Raw genomic sequence first — 14,311 nt, 5'->3', positions numbered from 1 at the left:
TATTTCAACTGGGTACTATGTTTTGGGTTCTAGAGCCACTACGCCAGTCCCATCTCTTCTAGAACACTGCGGGGTGATTCATCCTCCTGGGGGTGAGGGAGGGAGAGAGAGAGAGAGAGAGAGAGAGAGAACAATATTGGTTTATATATAGAAATTTTTAAATAATTTAAACTCATGTGATCAAAGAAACTACAAAATGTATCGTAAAAGTCTGCCGGAAGCCAGAACAGTAGTACAGTATTTAATGTTAGATTTTGAAGTGGCATTTTTTTAATTCTATGGAAAACTACAAAGCGCTAGTGTGTGATTCCATATGTTAACGTAACATTATTCAGCAGCTTTCATTTAACTTCATGAAGCAAAATGAATTAATTCTATAGAGAGGGTGATGCAACACTTTTGCCAACAGCTGTATACCCCTGCAGTAACTGTGCTGTATCACACACTCCCTGCAGTAACTGTGCTGTATCACACACTCCCTGCAGTAACTGTGCTGTATCACACACTCCCTGCAGTAACTGTGCTGTATCACACACTCCCTGCAGTAACTGTGCTGTATCACACACTCCCTGCAGTAACTGTGCTGTATCACACACTCCCTGCAGTAACTGTGCTGTATCACACACCTCCTGCAATAGGTCAGCCTGCTCTATGGCTTTCAGAACACTCTTTTTGGAGGTGTCCTGAATCTCTCCCCCCATCAGGAACTCGTCCAGGATGAAGTAGGCCTTCTCAAAATTGAAGATGATATCCAGCTCACAGACCTGCAGGGGGAACGGATCCCTTTAACATTTAGACAGCAGAGCGGCACCACACGACTATTCCACTGTCCGGAGCGTGCTCTCTCCGCCAGCCAGGGGGCGCTGGTGTCCACTGGGCACCGTCAGAGTGACAGGAGTGAAGCAGCAGCTGCCGAGGTTTGTGAAGTTCGCTGCTTCTCTCAAGACTGCGGAGATCAGCGATCCACACGAACCCAGGCAGCTGCTTCTGCACTCATTTCACTGTGAAGGGTGAATCAGCCCGATCAACACCAGCTCCCCTCGTTTGACTGTCGGCACCTGATTTCTATGGAGAGCACCAGCAACTGAATGGTACAGTCCCGGCTGCAGAGCACCCCCGAACGCTGACACCCTGCACCCCTCTCTACTCACGCTGCCGAAGTATTTGTCCAGCAGCTCCACGAAGCGATGGATCACCTCCAGAGTGATGAGCTCGTTGTCCTGCTCCTCCACTGCACAGCAGAAATACAGGCTGGCGTACCTGAGAGAGGGACAGGGGACAGGGAGACAGAGACGGACACAGAGATCTTGTCAACCAGAAACGAGAATTCATCTCCTGCTGGCCGAAAGCAGAACAGCAACTCAAAACTAGGGGCACCCTACTGCAGGCTATCAAAAAGTCAGTCCAAACAATAACGCTGATGAAGGCACTAGAGCCCAAACGGTGGTCTGCTTGACTGTCTCTTTTCAGTGTAATTATAATTCTAACTAATTACTGCAGCATCATTGTATCTGTAACTGAACAGCACAGCACTGGAACTGCAATCTCACTAAAACAATGCTGCTACAATTAGGACGAGAATCTCGCCCAGGTCCAGTCCGGTCCCCTCACCTCTTGTACACGATCTTCAGGTCCCTCCACTCCAGGAAGCTGCACATCTTGGGCTTGCGGGCCAGAACCATCTGCATGAGCTCCCGAACCAGCTTCTTCTTGTCTCTCTCCGAGGTGGGCGTGTACCACTTCTGCAAACGCAGCTTCCCCTGTCTGCTGAACAGCAGCATGAAGCGCATCTGAGAGAGAGAGAGAGAGAGGAGAGAGAGAGAGAGCGCTATACACACTGCTACACTTTTGTCCAACAGCTCCGCTGGCCCGCTGACAGCCGTGTAAGTGTTTGATCTGTGTGAGTCGAGGAGAGAGAGCGACTTGTAGAGTGAGAGCGTGTAGCTCTCCAACTCTGCTACCTCACCTCTCGCTACTCGACGCTCGCGGGAAAACGAAATGGTGTGACGAGTGTGTGTGGTAGACGATGTGTGTGTACGAAGGGGACGGGCGACTTGAACGATCGTCGTACTGCGCGTAGACTTCTCCTTTCTCTCTTATATAATATATACCCACACCCATAATACCACCTTTAACAGGAACAAAACTATTTGATAAGTTATTTCTCTTTGATTAAATTTTGCAAGAAGTGATTGGCGTTAATAAGATAATAGAATAATAATATAATACATAGCATAATTATTGTTATTATCAAATTACACCTAAAAATGCCTGTATTCATGCCTGCCGATGCTTATTGTGGATATTAGGGAGGTGCGGTGGAAGGACAGAAAAATAACGAGCCGCGCCTCCCTTCACCGGTGTGGTGCTTTTTTTAATTTGGAAAAATAAAATAAAATAAAATAAATAAATAAATAAATAATAAAAATCCTGAATATTTTTAATCCCTGATATATTAATGTCGACAGTAACCTGCCAGACTGACTTTTACTGCAACATGCCAGCACGTAGAGAAAACAAACAAGCCAGCCAGGGGATTCTGCAGGTCAAAACGTTCCTTAAAAAAAAACAAACACACGTTTTAAAAGAGAGTCACGCACGCAGGCACTAAAAGCTTCTCTTCAGCATGAGGTCACAGAGTTCTTTAGAGCAAAGTCTGAAAAACCCTTCTCTTATTGTCATGGCTTACAAACTAAACAGTTAAAACACACAGCGTGAATGCATTGTAAAGCACAGAGACATAGGGAAGCATTGTAAAGAGTAAGTACGTAAGGAAGCGTGTAAAGCGACAGAGAGTTGTTAACAGAGAGGTCTGGTAAAGCATAGGGAAGCATTGTAAAGCACAGAGAGGTCTGGTAAAGCATAGGGAAGCATTGTAAAGCACAGAGAGGTCTGGTAAAGCATAGGGAAGCATTGTAAAGCACAGAGAGGTCTGGTAAAGCATAGGGAAGCATTGTAAAGCACAGAGAGGTCTGGTAAAGCATAGGGAAGCATTGTAAAGCACAGAGAGGTCTGGTAAAGCATAGGGAAGCATTGTAAAGCACAGAGAGGTCTGGTAAAGCATAGGGAAGCATTGTAAAGCACAGAGAGGTCTGGTAAAGCATAGGGAAGCATTGTAAAGCACAGAGAGGTCTGGTAAAGCATAGGGAAGCATTGTAAAGCACAGAGAGGTCTGGTAAAGTAAAGGAAGATCCGACATGACGTGAACTTCCTCTCTGGGCTCTACACCCGCACGAGACACAGCAGCGCCGCTGAGCACTTCCGGGCGGTGCACTGGTCTGTACCGGAAGCGAGTAATAATATACTTTCAATTTGTTTTACCAGCACGCCCCCCCCCCCCGTAACGAATGAACACAGCCGTCCATTCTAATTAACGAGAGAATCAAATAAACAATAAAAAACGGTTTTGGATTTATGTTAATAATAATGACCGCGGTTCCCAGAGCCTTGCCCGGGTTTGAAAGCGAGTGGAGCTGTGATCCGGGGCTCGGGATATTCCGACTCTGCACGAAGCATAACGAACCCATACCGGGGAAAGGCTAGACAATAAACCACGATATAAAACAATAACTCAGCGTTCATACGCTGTACGATTAAATAGACACGACTCGTCTATACACACCCTCAGAGCGGCTGGTCTATATACAACGATATTATATATTTACAAAGATATCATACATATACATTACATATTAGATAGATATATATATAGCTATATAGAATATAACTCAATATATACATATATATATATATATATATATATATATATACATACACACACAAAGATCATATACATAGAGAAACGCCGCAGCCTCGTTGCATTTCCGAGTCTGTGAACGGCGTGTTTCGGAACGAGGCAGCCCGCTGCAGCGGTTACAATCTTGCTGGTTTTGAAATGTATCTGTTTCTTATTGTTTCTTATTGTTTCTTATTGTTTCTTTGTTTCCGGCAGCTGTTACCGGTCAGCCGTGCTCCAGGTGAGCTGCAGAGGGGCAGTCTCGCCTCATGTCGCGCTGTGCAGCGGTGCTATAGGGGTGTCTCCGCACTCCCCCCAAAATATATCCCACAGCTCCCACCCCCGGTCTTACCATGTCGTGCGTGAGATATATGGACCGGTCCCGAAGCGGTTCGGCTCTATCCGGGCTCAGATCGATCGGCGCTGCTTTCCTGGAGCGAGCTGGTTAAAATCTCCGAAACGACTCTGCCATTACTGTCCCGGGGGGGGGAGGGGGGGCGAGTCGATTCGCGCAGGCGCGTAGGAGCGTCGAATTGAAGGCTGGCCGGAAATTGACGGAGATTGCCGAATACCGCCCTCGCTTTTGTTGTCGTGGAAACCGCCCCCCCCGGGCTTTGTTCTCCTGTTGCTCGTGACGTCGTCCTCAAGGAGGTATCCATAGAAACCTTTGGTAGCCGGAGGCGAGTCAGCTGAACAGTTACTGGTTCGTTCAGTCACGATGACGTCTTTGGAAGATCATTTGTGCCATTATATATATAAAAGATAGATAGGTGATATTTTAATTCACAGTAAAATAATAACTGACACAATGGGTTCTAGAAATACTTGCACTACTACATTTAAAGTGTGTAAATACACGGACAAAAGTAAAAATATAATTAAAATACACGGACAAAAGTAAAAATATAATTAATAAGAACAACACATATCCACTAAATACTAATATCTACTGTAGAAATAGCAATGCTGTTTATGGAACAGCCTGTGAAAAACGAGATGAAGTCAAATACGTTGGAGAGACTGGAACAACTTTTATATAAGAAACTGAGAACCACGTTTCATTAATTAGAGATAGGAACACGAATGAGCCGATACTTCAGCAGAGGACACGGCGTGCATGATGAGAAGTGCGCCCAGTGTCAGAACAGCTGAAATGAATGAACTCCAATTAATACAAGACATTGAAATAAATAAATATACCAAATAAATTCCAAAAGTCGTGCGTGCTGATGCGGCCGGGGAGGTTAAATCAAGGCTGATCCACAGAGCCAGGATGGCATGATAATTTTATATAAGATATTGTGAATTTGAATTAATACAGATTTAAAGATAGAAGTAAAAATGATGTCACAGTACGTAGAACACTATGACATCACGTAAGAATAAATCGTGGATTTGAATATGAAGTCGTTGAAATCAATCGAGTGCAATTCTTCGTTTGTCCACAAGAGGTCAAGGACCAGTTTTCACTGTGTGTAAATGACGTGCCGAGACCTATCTCTGCAGATTGCAACGATGCCTTTATCAGGCTAAAAATATCCACTGTACACGAATGCACATGAACGCCCTGATATTAGTGGTTTAAGAAGAAATGCAATGAGATACATTTTATAGAGGAATAAAGGAAAATAAAAGGATCAACAGACTCAACACACACTAACCAAAACCAATGACTCCCAAAGACAAAATCATCTTTACCATCCATTTTTAATCACAAAGCCAATAAAACACTTTTCCATTTTAATAATCCCTGATAAAATAGCTAACAGCTGCACAACAACCCCACAAACAAACACAAAAATCTCACACACACACACAAAGAGAGAAAAAAAAACACTCACACACACACACACACACACACACACACAAAGAGAAAAAAAAACACTCACACACACACACACACAACACACACACAAAGAGAAAAAAAAAAAACACACACACAAAGTTGGAATCACTGAGAAAAGACGCACCGTGTGCCTCCAGACACTGCAGAACGCATTAGCAGCTGAAGCAGGACTTCACTCCCAGGGGAGTGCCGGTCTGGATTCAATCAAACTGCGCGGCGCCCGCCATAGCTCTGCCTTCTAAAGGTCTCCAGTATGGCGCCGCCATAATTTTGATTGAAGCCAGGCTGCAGTTACTCTCCAAACACAGCTTGGGTTTTTGAAAAACATTATTTTTTTTAATTTCTCAGCGGTCCCGTTCTGTCAGCCTCACCCCGTTGTAACTGCCCTATGTGTGTGCCACCATTGCCCCTCAGTATAATACAGAACTGTTGCAGGATCCTCTGGGAAGGGTATAGCTGGAACAGCGGTATTACTGCATCGCCATTGTAGCATCCACAGTGACAAGTCTTTTTAACGTCCCCAACAACGTCTTATTCAGAATAATAATATTAATGAATAATAATACAAACATTAATAATTGTAAACTCTTCCCTCCCAAAACTATGGTTTTGAAATTAAGGACACGGGTACAATAACTTTTGTGAATATTATAGATACTATATATATATATATATATATATAATATATATTATATATTATATATATATATATATAATATATATAATCTGCTATATATATAGTAAAGAATCAGTAAAGATATGTGACAAGTCCGTATTATTTATTATTATTATTATTATTATTATTATTATTTATTATTATTATTATTATTCTTATTATTTGAAAGGTGTTGCTGGTCTGTGTTCACTGTTCTGCAGGGTCACTTCCCAGCAGGCTCCATGACTTGACCCAGAAACAAAACAGCACCTGGAAGAGAGAGCAGGGTTCAGACATGGGTTCAAAAACTACGAGAGAGCAGGGTTCAGACACAGGTTCAAAACCTACGAGAGAGCACACACACACACGGCTCCGTTACCGTTACGTGTTAGTTCCACACACATAATGGTGACTGCGCCTGTGTACCGGATCAAGGTTGTGTATTACACTGAGGGACAATGGCAGCACAAGTATAAGGCAGCTGCAATGGGACCACAATGTGCAGACAGAATAACGATAATAATAATAATAATAATAATGAATAATAATAATAATAATAAATAATAATAATGTCACCTGTAGGTTTGTGCTGAACCAGGAACAGGAAGGGTCTGTCGAGAGTGATCTCTTCAACCGCCATGCGAGAGAACAGGATCGCAGCTGCAGACAGACAGACAGACAGACAGAGACAGGCAGAGTCAGCGCCACACGCCAGCATTCACCAGCACAACCATTAACTAATACCAGGAGAACTCTACCACAAGAGAGACAGAGTCGACCAGACCTGTTCACTGATATAAGTCAAGGTTAGGGTGAGAGTCAGGGTCATCTGAACTCACCAGTCGCAGAAGCTCCCTTTGTTCCTTTCTCATCCACCTCAATCTTCACCTTCTGAAGAACCTTCGACACAAACAAGGGCTCCTCCACTGAGAGAGGGAGAGAGACATGTTATAACTACACCCTTCCCAAATTAGCGCTCCAATGGCAATGCAATAATATTTCTGTATTATACTGAAGGGCTGTACTGGGAGCAGTGGGACGGTACTCACTGGTGACTCTGGTGAAGTCAGCTCTCTGCTGGTTGAACATGTCCCTCATGCCCAGTCCTGCCAGCGCCCTGTTGAGCTCACTCTCCGTCTCGATGGAGAACCTGGGAGGAGAAACCCAGTAGAGATCAGCTTTACCATCCCTGCACCCTGCACCCTACACACACACTACACCCTACACACACCCCTGTACCCTACACCCTGCGCCCTACACACACACACTACACCCCTATATCCTGCACCCTACACACACAGACTACACCCTACACACACCCCTGTACCCTACATCCATATATCCTACACACCCTGCACACACCCCTACACACTAGCACAGCAATACAGTGCTCTCTCTCTCTCTCATCCTCCCTCCCTCCCTCCCTCTCTCTCATCCTCCCTCCCTCTCTCTCTCTCTCTCTCTCTCTCTCTTGGGCACCTGGGCAGTGCTAGTTGCCGGGTAACTTTCCTCAGGCCCCTCCTCCACTCCCTCAGCAGTGCACCGCTCACCCCCGCGGTGAGGGCGGACAGGGGGACGTCCTTCTCGAAGGGGGACACCAGGAGCATGCTTAGCGTGTCCCCCTGGTATGGCAGCTCGATAACTTCATAGTCCACGCCGTCCGGGGTCATGAACTCGCCTGCAAGAGGGAGTGACATCATCAGAGACAGAGAGAATGAGGGCGTGACATCATCACAGAGAGGGTGACATCACAGCCAGGGAAAGTAGGATGTCATTTTTTATTAATAAACACTGTTGGTTTTAGAATTGTACAACAACAAAACTGAACCTGCCTGACCCCAGCACTCACCGTACTGGAAGTGCGCCGTCTGTTGCATCATGGGTACGAGCACAGAGCTGCCGTTGGCGCAGCGGAATAGCCGCTCGCGTGTCTCCTGAGGGTTAAAGGGCACCTTCCACCTGCCCTGGAAGTGAATCGCGTTGAGCAGAAGGAGGCGGGTCTCAGAGGACAGGGCGTGTGAGGCCAGGAAGTGAGGTACCATACCTGCAGGAGAGACGGGGAAAGAGTGTGAGCAAAGGACTACATCCCCCAGCATGCCTCGCTGCTATTCCTACTGTGGAGGCATGCTGGGGGATGTAGTTTTATTTTTTAAAACTGATTCAAGTTTGCGATTGCTGGTGTCAGTCCTTGGCATTTTAATAGCGCTTCTAAAGCTATGAGCATAAAACACTACAGCTCCCATCATCCCTCGCTGTTAATAAGAGCAGTGCAGGCATGCTGGGAGCTGTAGTTTTTACGAACCAATTCTCGTCATTAATGATTCAGATGGGGGAGTCTTCCAGCTTTTGAATTAAGAAAGTTATCTCACTGCAAGTATTATATTGCCACGTCTAATAATAATAATAAAAGTAATAATAATAATAATAATAATAATAATAATAATAACAACAACAACTCGTCCTTTTACCCATGGTGTTGTCCGAGACCCAGCGGTTCACCACGGCCGTGGCAGCCTGCGTGTCGGTGAAATCGACCTGTTGGGGGCTCTGCTGGAAGACCTTGTTAAGTCCGTGGCGGAACGGCTTCTCCAGACTCAGCTTGTGGTGCACGAAGGCGGCGCTCGCCATCTGCAGGGCGCCCTCGCTGGACAGCGACGCGTGGATCTTCCGCAGAATCTGCGGTGCCTCGCGATCTGAGACACGGGAAACGAGGGAAAGGTACATGAGACTCCCATTGCAGAGGTCTGATCCATTCCCAGTTTTACTAAGAGCTTGATTAATCACAGTGTAAGCAAGGTAGAGCTTCTCAAAGCGATCAATCAGTTTAATAATGAGACACACCTGAGCTTGTTGCCTAGACACACTGTGGCTGATCAAGCTGGTAGCAAAACCTGAAATGCATGAAACTTTTGTGCAATTGGAGTATTATTTCCATCCTCGTTATGATAATATCAGATAAGATTACTAATAACTGTTATAAGAACTCACGCTTACTACATCTTTATAAATTTGCCTTTAGAATTATAATTTTTATATATACATATATAAAACCAAACATACAAAAGTAAAATGCTAATACATTAATTAGTTATAAATTAGCAATTTAAGCCTACCCTCGACGGCGTAACCCATAGCACCGCGCACCTGCGCGTATGTCTGCCCCGCGGCTCCCAGCTGCACCATGCCCATCACGGTGGACAGTCCGTACGGGGAGAAGACCAGGTTCCTCTCGCCGGCCGGAGAGCGGAGCACCTCTCGGAAAACTCGCATCCCGAAATCAGAGTCCATCTCCGGGAGCAGGGAGCCCAGCGCTCCGGCAACTAGCAACAGAGATACAATGAGACTCTGCATTCTAAATAAATAATAAATAATAACCACGAGACCAGTAATCCGTAGTTAGCAAAGACATCAATGAGACTGCAGTCAACCTGTAAAAATAAATAATAGGCATCAACTTATCTTTGTAACACTGACGTGTTTGAGTAACTATCTTCCTATTTATACTAAATTAAGTTAAATAAGCTATAAGTAAGTGTACAGTTCTGTATAACGTATATAAAATTCAATGGCACTTCAAATAAACACGGCGTGTATACCTGCCTGTGGGAGCGAAGTGAAATAAATAAATATTATTTATTATTATTATTATTATTTGAATAGTACTATCGCACATGCCCTATTTCATTGATTTAATTAGTACTATATAATAATGCAATTATAATATTGGTTACCACAGGGAAGCCTTGTAAAGCCCAGAGATATCTGGTATATATATATATAAGCATTGTAAAATATATATATATATGGTAAAGCATAGGGAAGCAATTGTAAAAAAAAGCACAGAGTACCGTCTAGGTAAGGGAAGCATAGGGAAGCGTTGTAAAGCACAGAGAGGTCTGGTAAAGCATAGGGAAGCATTGTAAAGCACAGAGAGGTATGGTAAAGCTTAGGGAAACATTGTAAAGCACAGAGAGATCTGGTAAAGCACAGGGAAGCATTGTAAAGCACAGAGAGGTCTGGTAAAGCATAGGGAAGCATTGTAAAGCACAGAGAGGTCTGGTAAAGCATAGGGAAGCATTGTAAAGCACAGAGAGGTCTGGTAAAGCATAGAGCTTGGAGGAAGCGTCCCATTGTAAAGCACAGAGAGGTCTGGTAAAGCATAGGGAAGCATTGTAAAGCACAGAGAGGTCTGGTAAAGCACAGGGAAGCATTGTAAAGCACAGAGAGGTCTGGTAAAGCACAGGGAAGCATTGTAAAGCACAGAGAGGTCTACGGTGATAAAGTCGGAAGTACTGGAAGCATGTAAAGACACAGATAGTTATTGTAAAGAACATCAACATATTACAAAGCAAGAGAAGAGACATCTAGCTAGCAAACAACTCCCAGTACACTCAATGGTGCTATAGACCAGTAAACAGTGCATATAATGAATACAACGAGATATGAAGATTACTGAAACACAAACCGAGAACAAAAAAACAAGAAAAAGAAATACAGCTGAGTGCTATAATTCACAGAAACTCTAGATCCAACTATAACTGACCCTTATGTGATCCTTATAGCACAAACAGATCTTTTTGCTTACAATAATACCCCGCCATTACAAACCCCGGAGTAATGACGGAACTAATTCATTTTTCCTAGATGGACTTCTAACAGACTATCAGAGACAGCAAGAAATATGAGAAAAATAGAGGCAAGAACAGCCAGTTTAATACATGTGTCTCAGAATTAAAAACTCCAGGTCCCTTGAGTACACCCACACTCACACACAAACTGACACGTGTGAAGTCCTCAGCTCATGATCACCTAACCAAACTCACAGCTCCATCATCATCGATCCTCAAAAGGGTCAAGGAAATATCCTCTCGGACAATTCGCAAACTCAAAGCATACCAACTACATAACGATCTTTGCGATAACCAAAAATCCATAGGCAAAAATCATCGCTTCACCCACCCTCCTCGAAATACTCCTCTCAGCAAACATATCAATAACAATGTACCATCGCATCCAAGATCCTCATCAGTAGACATGCTCACAGCCGAATCACCGACGTAGCAGGCCAACCCTCCTTTGAACCAACGAAAATAGACTACTCACTCATCCTCTCCCAATAAGACTACATGAACAGAGGGCATCCCTCCAATACGAAGTCAGTACTAACATCAATGACACCGTCAGGGTGAGTGCGGGTGAGTTTACACAGGAGCTTACAACTCTCTTCAGACAAACATCTCAAGATCAATACTCATAGCCTACAAACCCAACAGAAATAATACCTCACGCACGATCGCAGACAATGCGTATAGCAACGTTCTGACATACTGCATAATTCACTAATGCCACGATTCTAGCGGTCTAACATACCATACATATATACAACAAGACACCAATTAGACACGACGTAACCAAACACAACACAACACCGTCAAACCTTCTCATAATGTTGGTAAACAAAATATCAAGCCATCTGTCAATAACTCATCTATATAGCATCAAATCTGCGACGACATCTCGCTGACAGCAAAACGAACCACAACGACGAAATCAGAACCATCGAGCCATACCTTTAAGAAAAAAAAGATAAGCGCAGAAACAGCGAAAAAAGGAACCAGCATTGTAAAGCACAGAGAGGACTGGTAAAGCATAGGGAAACATTTGTAAAGCACAGAGAGGTCTGGTAAAGTACAGCAAAGAACAAACAAATAGGTCGTTACCCTCTGGAATGATACAGCGTAGGGGGAAAGCATTGTAAAGATACAGAGAGAAACTGAAGAACAAAGATAGGGAAGCAAGTTGTAAGCTTTTCAGACCCGGTCTGGTAAAGCAAAAGGAAGCATTGTTGAAGAGCACAGCAGCCGATCTGGTCCTCAGTTATAGGGAAGTCCATTGTAAAGCACAGGAGAGGTATGTAAAGATGCAGAAACCCAAAGAGACCAGTATGATGTATCATAACAAGAAAAACAATTACACACCACGAGTATAACAAAAATTCTGTAACATTTAGAGAAACCTGTCCAGACATTTCAGCAATTTAAAAAGCAGACTCTGCTGCACTAATCTCATGTGTATCCAGTGCTATTGAATACAGTATGAAGATACTGAAAGAAACAGAAGAACAAATACAATGATGCAAGTTCACAGCTTTTCTTACCCGGTTTGAGGAAGTTTCATTTTTCTTGTTGAAGATCAGAGCAGCCGTTTTATTTCTCAGTTAAACTCCAGTCCCTTGTTCCAAAAAGCACAGAAGAGAATATACTGTAGTGTGAGTCTCAGTCTCTCTCTCCTCTCTCCTTCTCATTCTGTCTCTCTTTATACACCTCCACCCCCCTTCCCTCCCCTCTCTCACACCACAGACACAGACAGGAGGAAGTTATTACTGAGAGTGAAGTCATATACCCCCCCCCCCCGGAAATTAGTGGAACACACACACTCACACACACACTGACAGTATCAGACTCTAGGGATATTGGGGGGTCTGTCTCTCACAGTTTATACAGTATATATTCCATATACAGTCACTGCACAATCGCTTGTCAGATTGTCGTGAAACTTACTATTTCTGGTTCTAGATTCTCCTGTGCATGCTCTCGCGATGTGAAACCTGCTATTTCTGGTTCTAGACTCTCCTGTGCATGCTCTCGCTTTGAGTCCGGGTCGTCGACTTGTTCCTCCCCCTGAGAGATCTGATTTGTGGCAATGGGGATGGATGTTGCTGGCAGGCTCTCTGTAATACAGGCTCATTAGTTTGTGTAAATCGTGGGTTTATTATTGGCTGTGCTGTGCTGCAGTACAGTAGAGTAACACCACAACAAAGCAAGCCAAAGCACGCTGATGCGAGTCTCAAAGAATGCTAGGGGCTGGAAATATTCCATAGCCATGGAAACCATATCCAAGCAACGGGAGAGAGAAAGATTGATATAGGACTAGAGGTACAGTGCTAGGAACCTAGTGGGCAGACGAGAGGGCGTGTGCATTGTGATGTCATCAGTAGAGAATTTTAACAAACCAATCTCGGACAGGGTCTGAACTCAGAATTCCACTGGCAGACTGAATCAATTCCTTCAGTGTGAGAGAGTGAGAAAGTTAGAGAGTGAGGAGGTTAGAGAGTGAGAGGGTCATGTATTCCATGCATTGCGAAAGCCCTGAGTCAGTGTGACACACTTCCTGTGCGTCGAGGGCCAGCATGGACTAGTTTTACAAGGGGTACTCCCTAAATTAGTGTGGCCCTCCCCTCTCCTCCCCAAAGGTACAGTATAATCATGAACTATCCCCTGCAGCATGCTGCCCTCTAGAGGATGCAACATAGACCAGGTTCACAGCTAGGGTTGCCACCTGGCCCCACAATTCCAGAACACTGTGAGACAGAACAGGATTTTGAAGTTGCCTTTAAACTGAAGGAAATCAACATGTGAACTGAGCCCTAAACCTTCGCTAAATTGATTCTGGTGATTAATTATCTTGAGGCAGCATGACAATACAATGATAGCTTTTAACAAATGAAATAAATAAATAAATACATCATCAATATTTATTTATTTTATTGATAGTTTTAAAATATATGTATTTTAAAGTTTCTTTATAGTTTCTAATAGTATATCACCTTCTCCCACTGAAATCATTAATACTGAGCAGCTGTTCGCTATTCCTGACACCAGACAGCCTGAACACTGGATCAGCGTTGTTATTTAATTGGGAGAGTCAAACTAAATTAGGGCTATATATATATATATATATATATATATATATATATATATATATATATATATATATATATAATATATATATATATATACTTAATAGGATATAAATAGCATATTTTAAATATTGAGAACTGAAATATCATTTTGTATAAAATAAAAAATATCTTGAATAAACCTACACACGTTTATTCAAGATGCTTTTTTATATTTTGTAATATAAAATTATCACAATGATTCGGGTAATTAAGAAGCGGTATAAATTAAGCTAGTGCCTAGAGCTCAATTCACGTGTTTATTGCTTTCAGTTTAAGGGCAACTTAAAAACCATGTCCCGTCCCAAAGTGTTCCTGAATTATGGGGCCAGGTGC

The 14,311-nt window shown here is 43.5% G+C and overlaps 2 protein-coding genes across 4 annotated transcripts; both read right to left on the bottom strand.

Moving 5' to 3' along the window:
• Positions 1–4,238, bottom strand: ap1s1 (adaptor related protein complex 1 subunit sigma 1). Its single transcript, XM_041237415.1, has 5 exons — positions 4,089–4,238; positions 1,612–1,790; positions 1,152–1,260; positions 627–764; positions 1–86 (listed from the first exon to the last, which is right to left on the bottom strand). Exons 1-5 carry the CDS (start codon positions 4,089–4,091, stop codon positions 39–41), a joined length of 477 nt encoding a protein of 158 aa, XP_041093349.1. The 5' UTR covers positions 4,092–4,238; the 3' UTR covers positions 1–38.
• Positions 4,239–6,374: 2,136 nt separating this feature from the next.
• serpine1 (serpin peptidase inhibitor, clade E (nexin, plasminogen activator inhibitor type 1), member 1) lies at positions 6,375–13,121 on the bottom strand. Of its 3 annotated transcripts, XM_041237490.1 has the most exons (10): positions 12,798–13,121; positions 12,395–12,468; positions 9,351–9,589; positions 8,706–8,930; positions 8,087–8,281; positions 7,717–7,915; positions 7,287–7,387; positions 7,077–7,163; positions 6,814–6,897; positions 6,375–6,507 (listed from the first exon to the last, which is right to left on the bottom strand). In XM_041237490.1, exons 2-10 carry the CDS (start codon positions 12,412–12,414, stop codon positions 6,461–6,463), a joined length of 1,197 nt encoding a protein of 398 aa, XP_041093424.1. In that variant the 5' UTR covers positions 12,415–12,468; positions 12,798–13,121; the 3' UTR covers positions 6,375–6,460. The 3 variants fall into 3 exon arrangements, with proteins under 3 accessions (XP_041093424.1, XP_041093423.1, XP_041093425.1); XM_041237489.1 differs by lacking the exon at positions 12,798–13,121 and having other exon boundaries at positions 12,395–12,550; XM_041237491.1 differs by lacking the exon at positions 12,798–13,121 and having other exon boundaries at positions 9,351–9,557; positions 12,395–12,549.
• Between the last annotated feature and the right edge of the window lie 1,190 nt (positions 13,122–14,311).

The sequence above is a fragment of the Polyodon spathula genome, chromosome 44 (genome assembly GCF_017654505.1).
Source record: "Polyodon spathula isolate WHYD16114869_AA chromosome 44, ASM1765450v1, whole genome shotgun sequence".
Classification (NCBI taxonomy): Eukaryota; Metazoa; Chordata; class Actinopteri; order Acipenseriformes; family Polyodontidae; genus Polyodon; species Polyodon spathula.
Note: the sequence above shows the minus strand (reverse complement) of the source record. Positions and strands in the feature narration are given on the sequence as shown.

Bases quoted from the DNA above. Each gene is read 5' to 3' on its own strand.
- ap1s1 (XM_041237415.1), bottom strand. The intron at 765-1,151 runs GTGAGTAGAGAG...TTCCCCCTGCAG, and splicing joins TGGACAAATACTTCGGCAGC to GTCTGTGAGCTGGATATCAT. The intron at 87-626 runs GTGTGTGATACA...CCTCACCCCCAG, and splicing joins AGGCTGACCTATTGCAGGAG to GAGGATGAATCACCCCGCAG.
- serpine1 (XM_041237490.1), bottom strand. From the start codon at position 12,414: ATGAAACTTCCTCAAACCGG. The intron at 8,931-9,350 runs GTAGGCTTAAAT...CCCGTGTCTCAG, and splicing joins TATGGGTTACGCCGTCGAGG to ATCGCGAGGCACCGCAGATT. The intron at 6,508-6,813 runs GTGACATTATTA...TCTCTCTTCCAG, and splicing joins GGTTCAGCACAAACCTACAG to GTGCTGTTTTGTTTCTGGGT.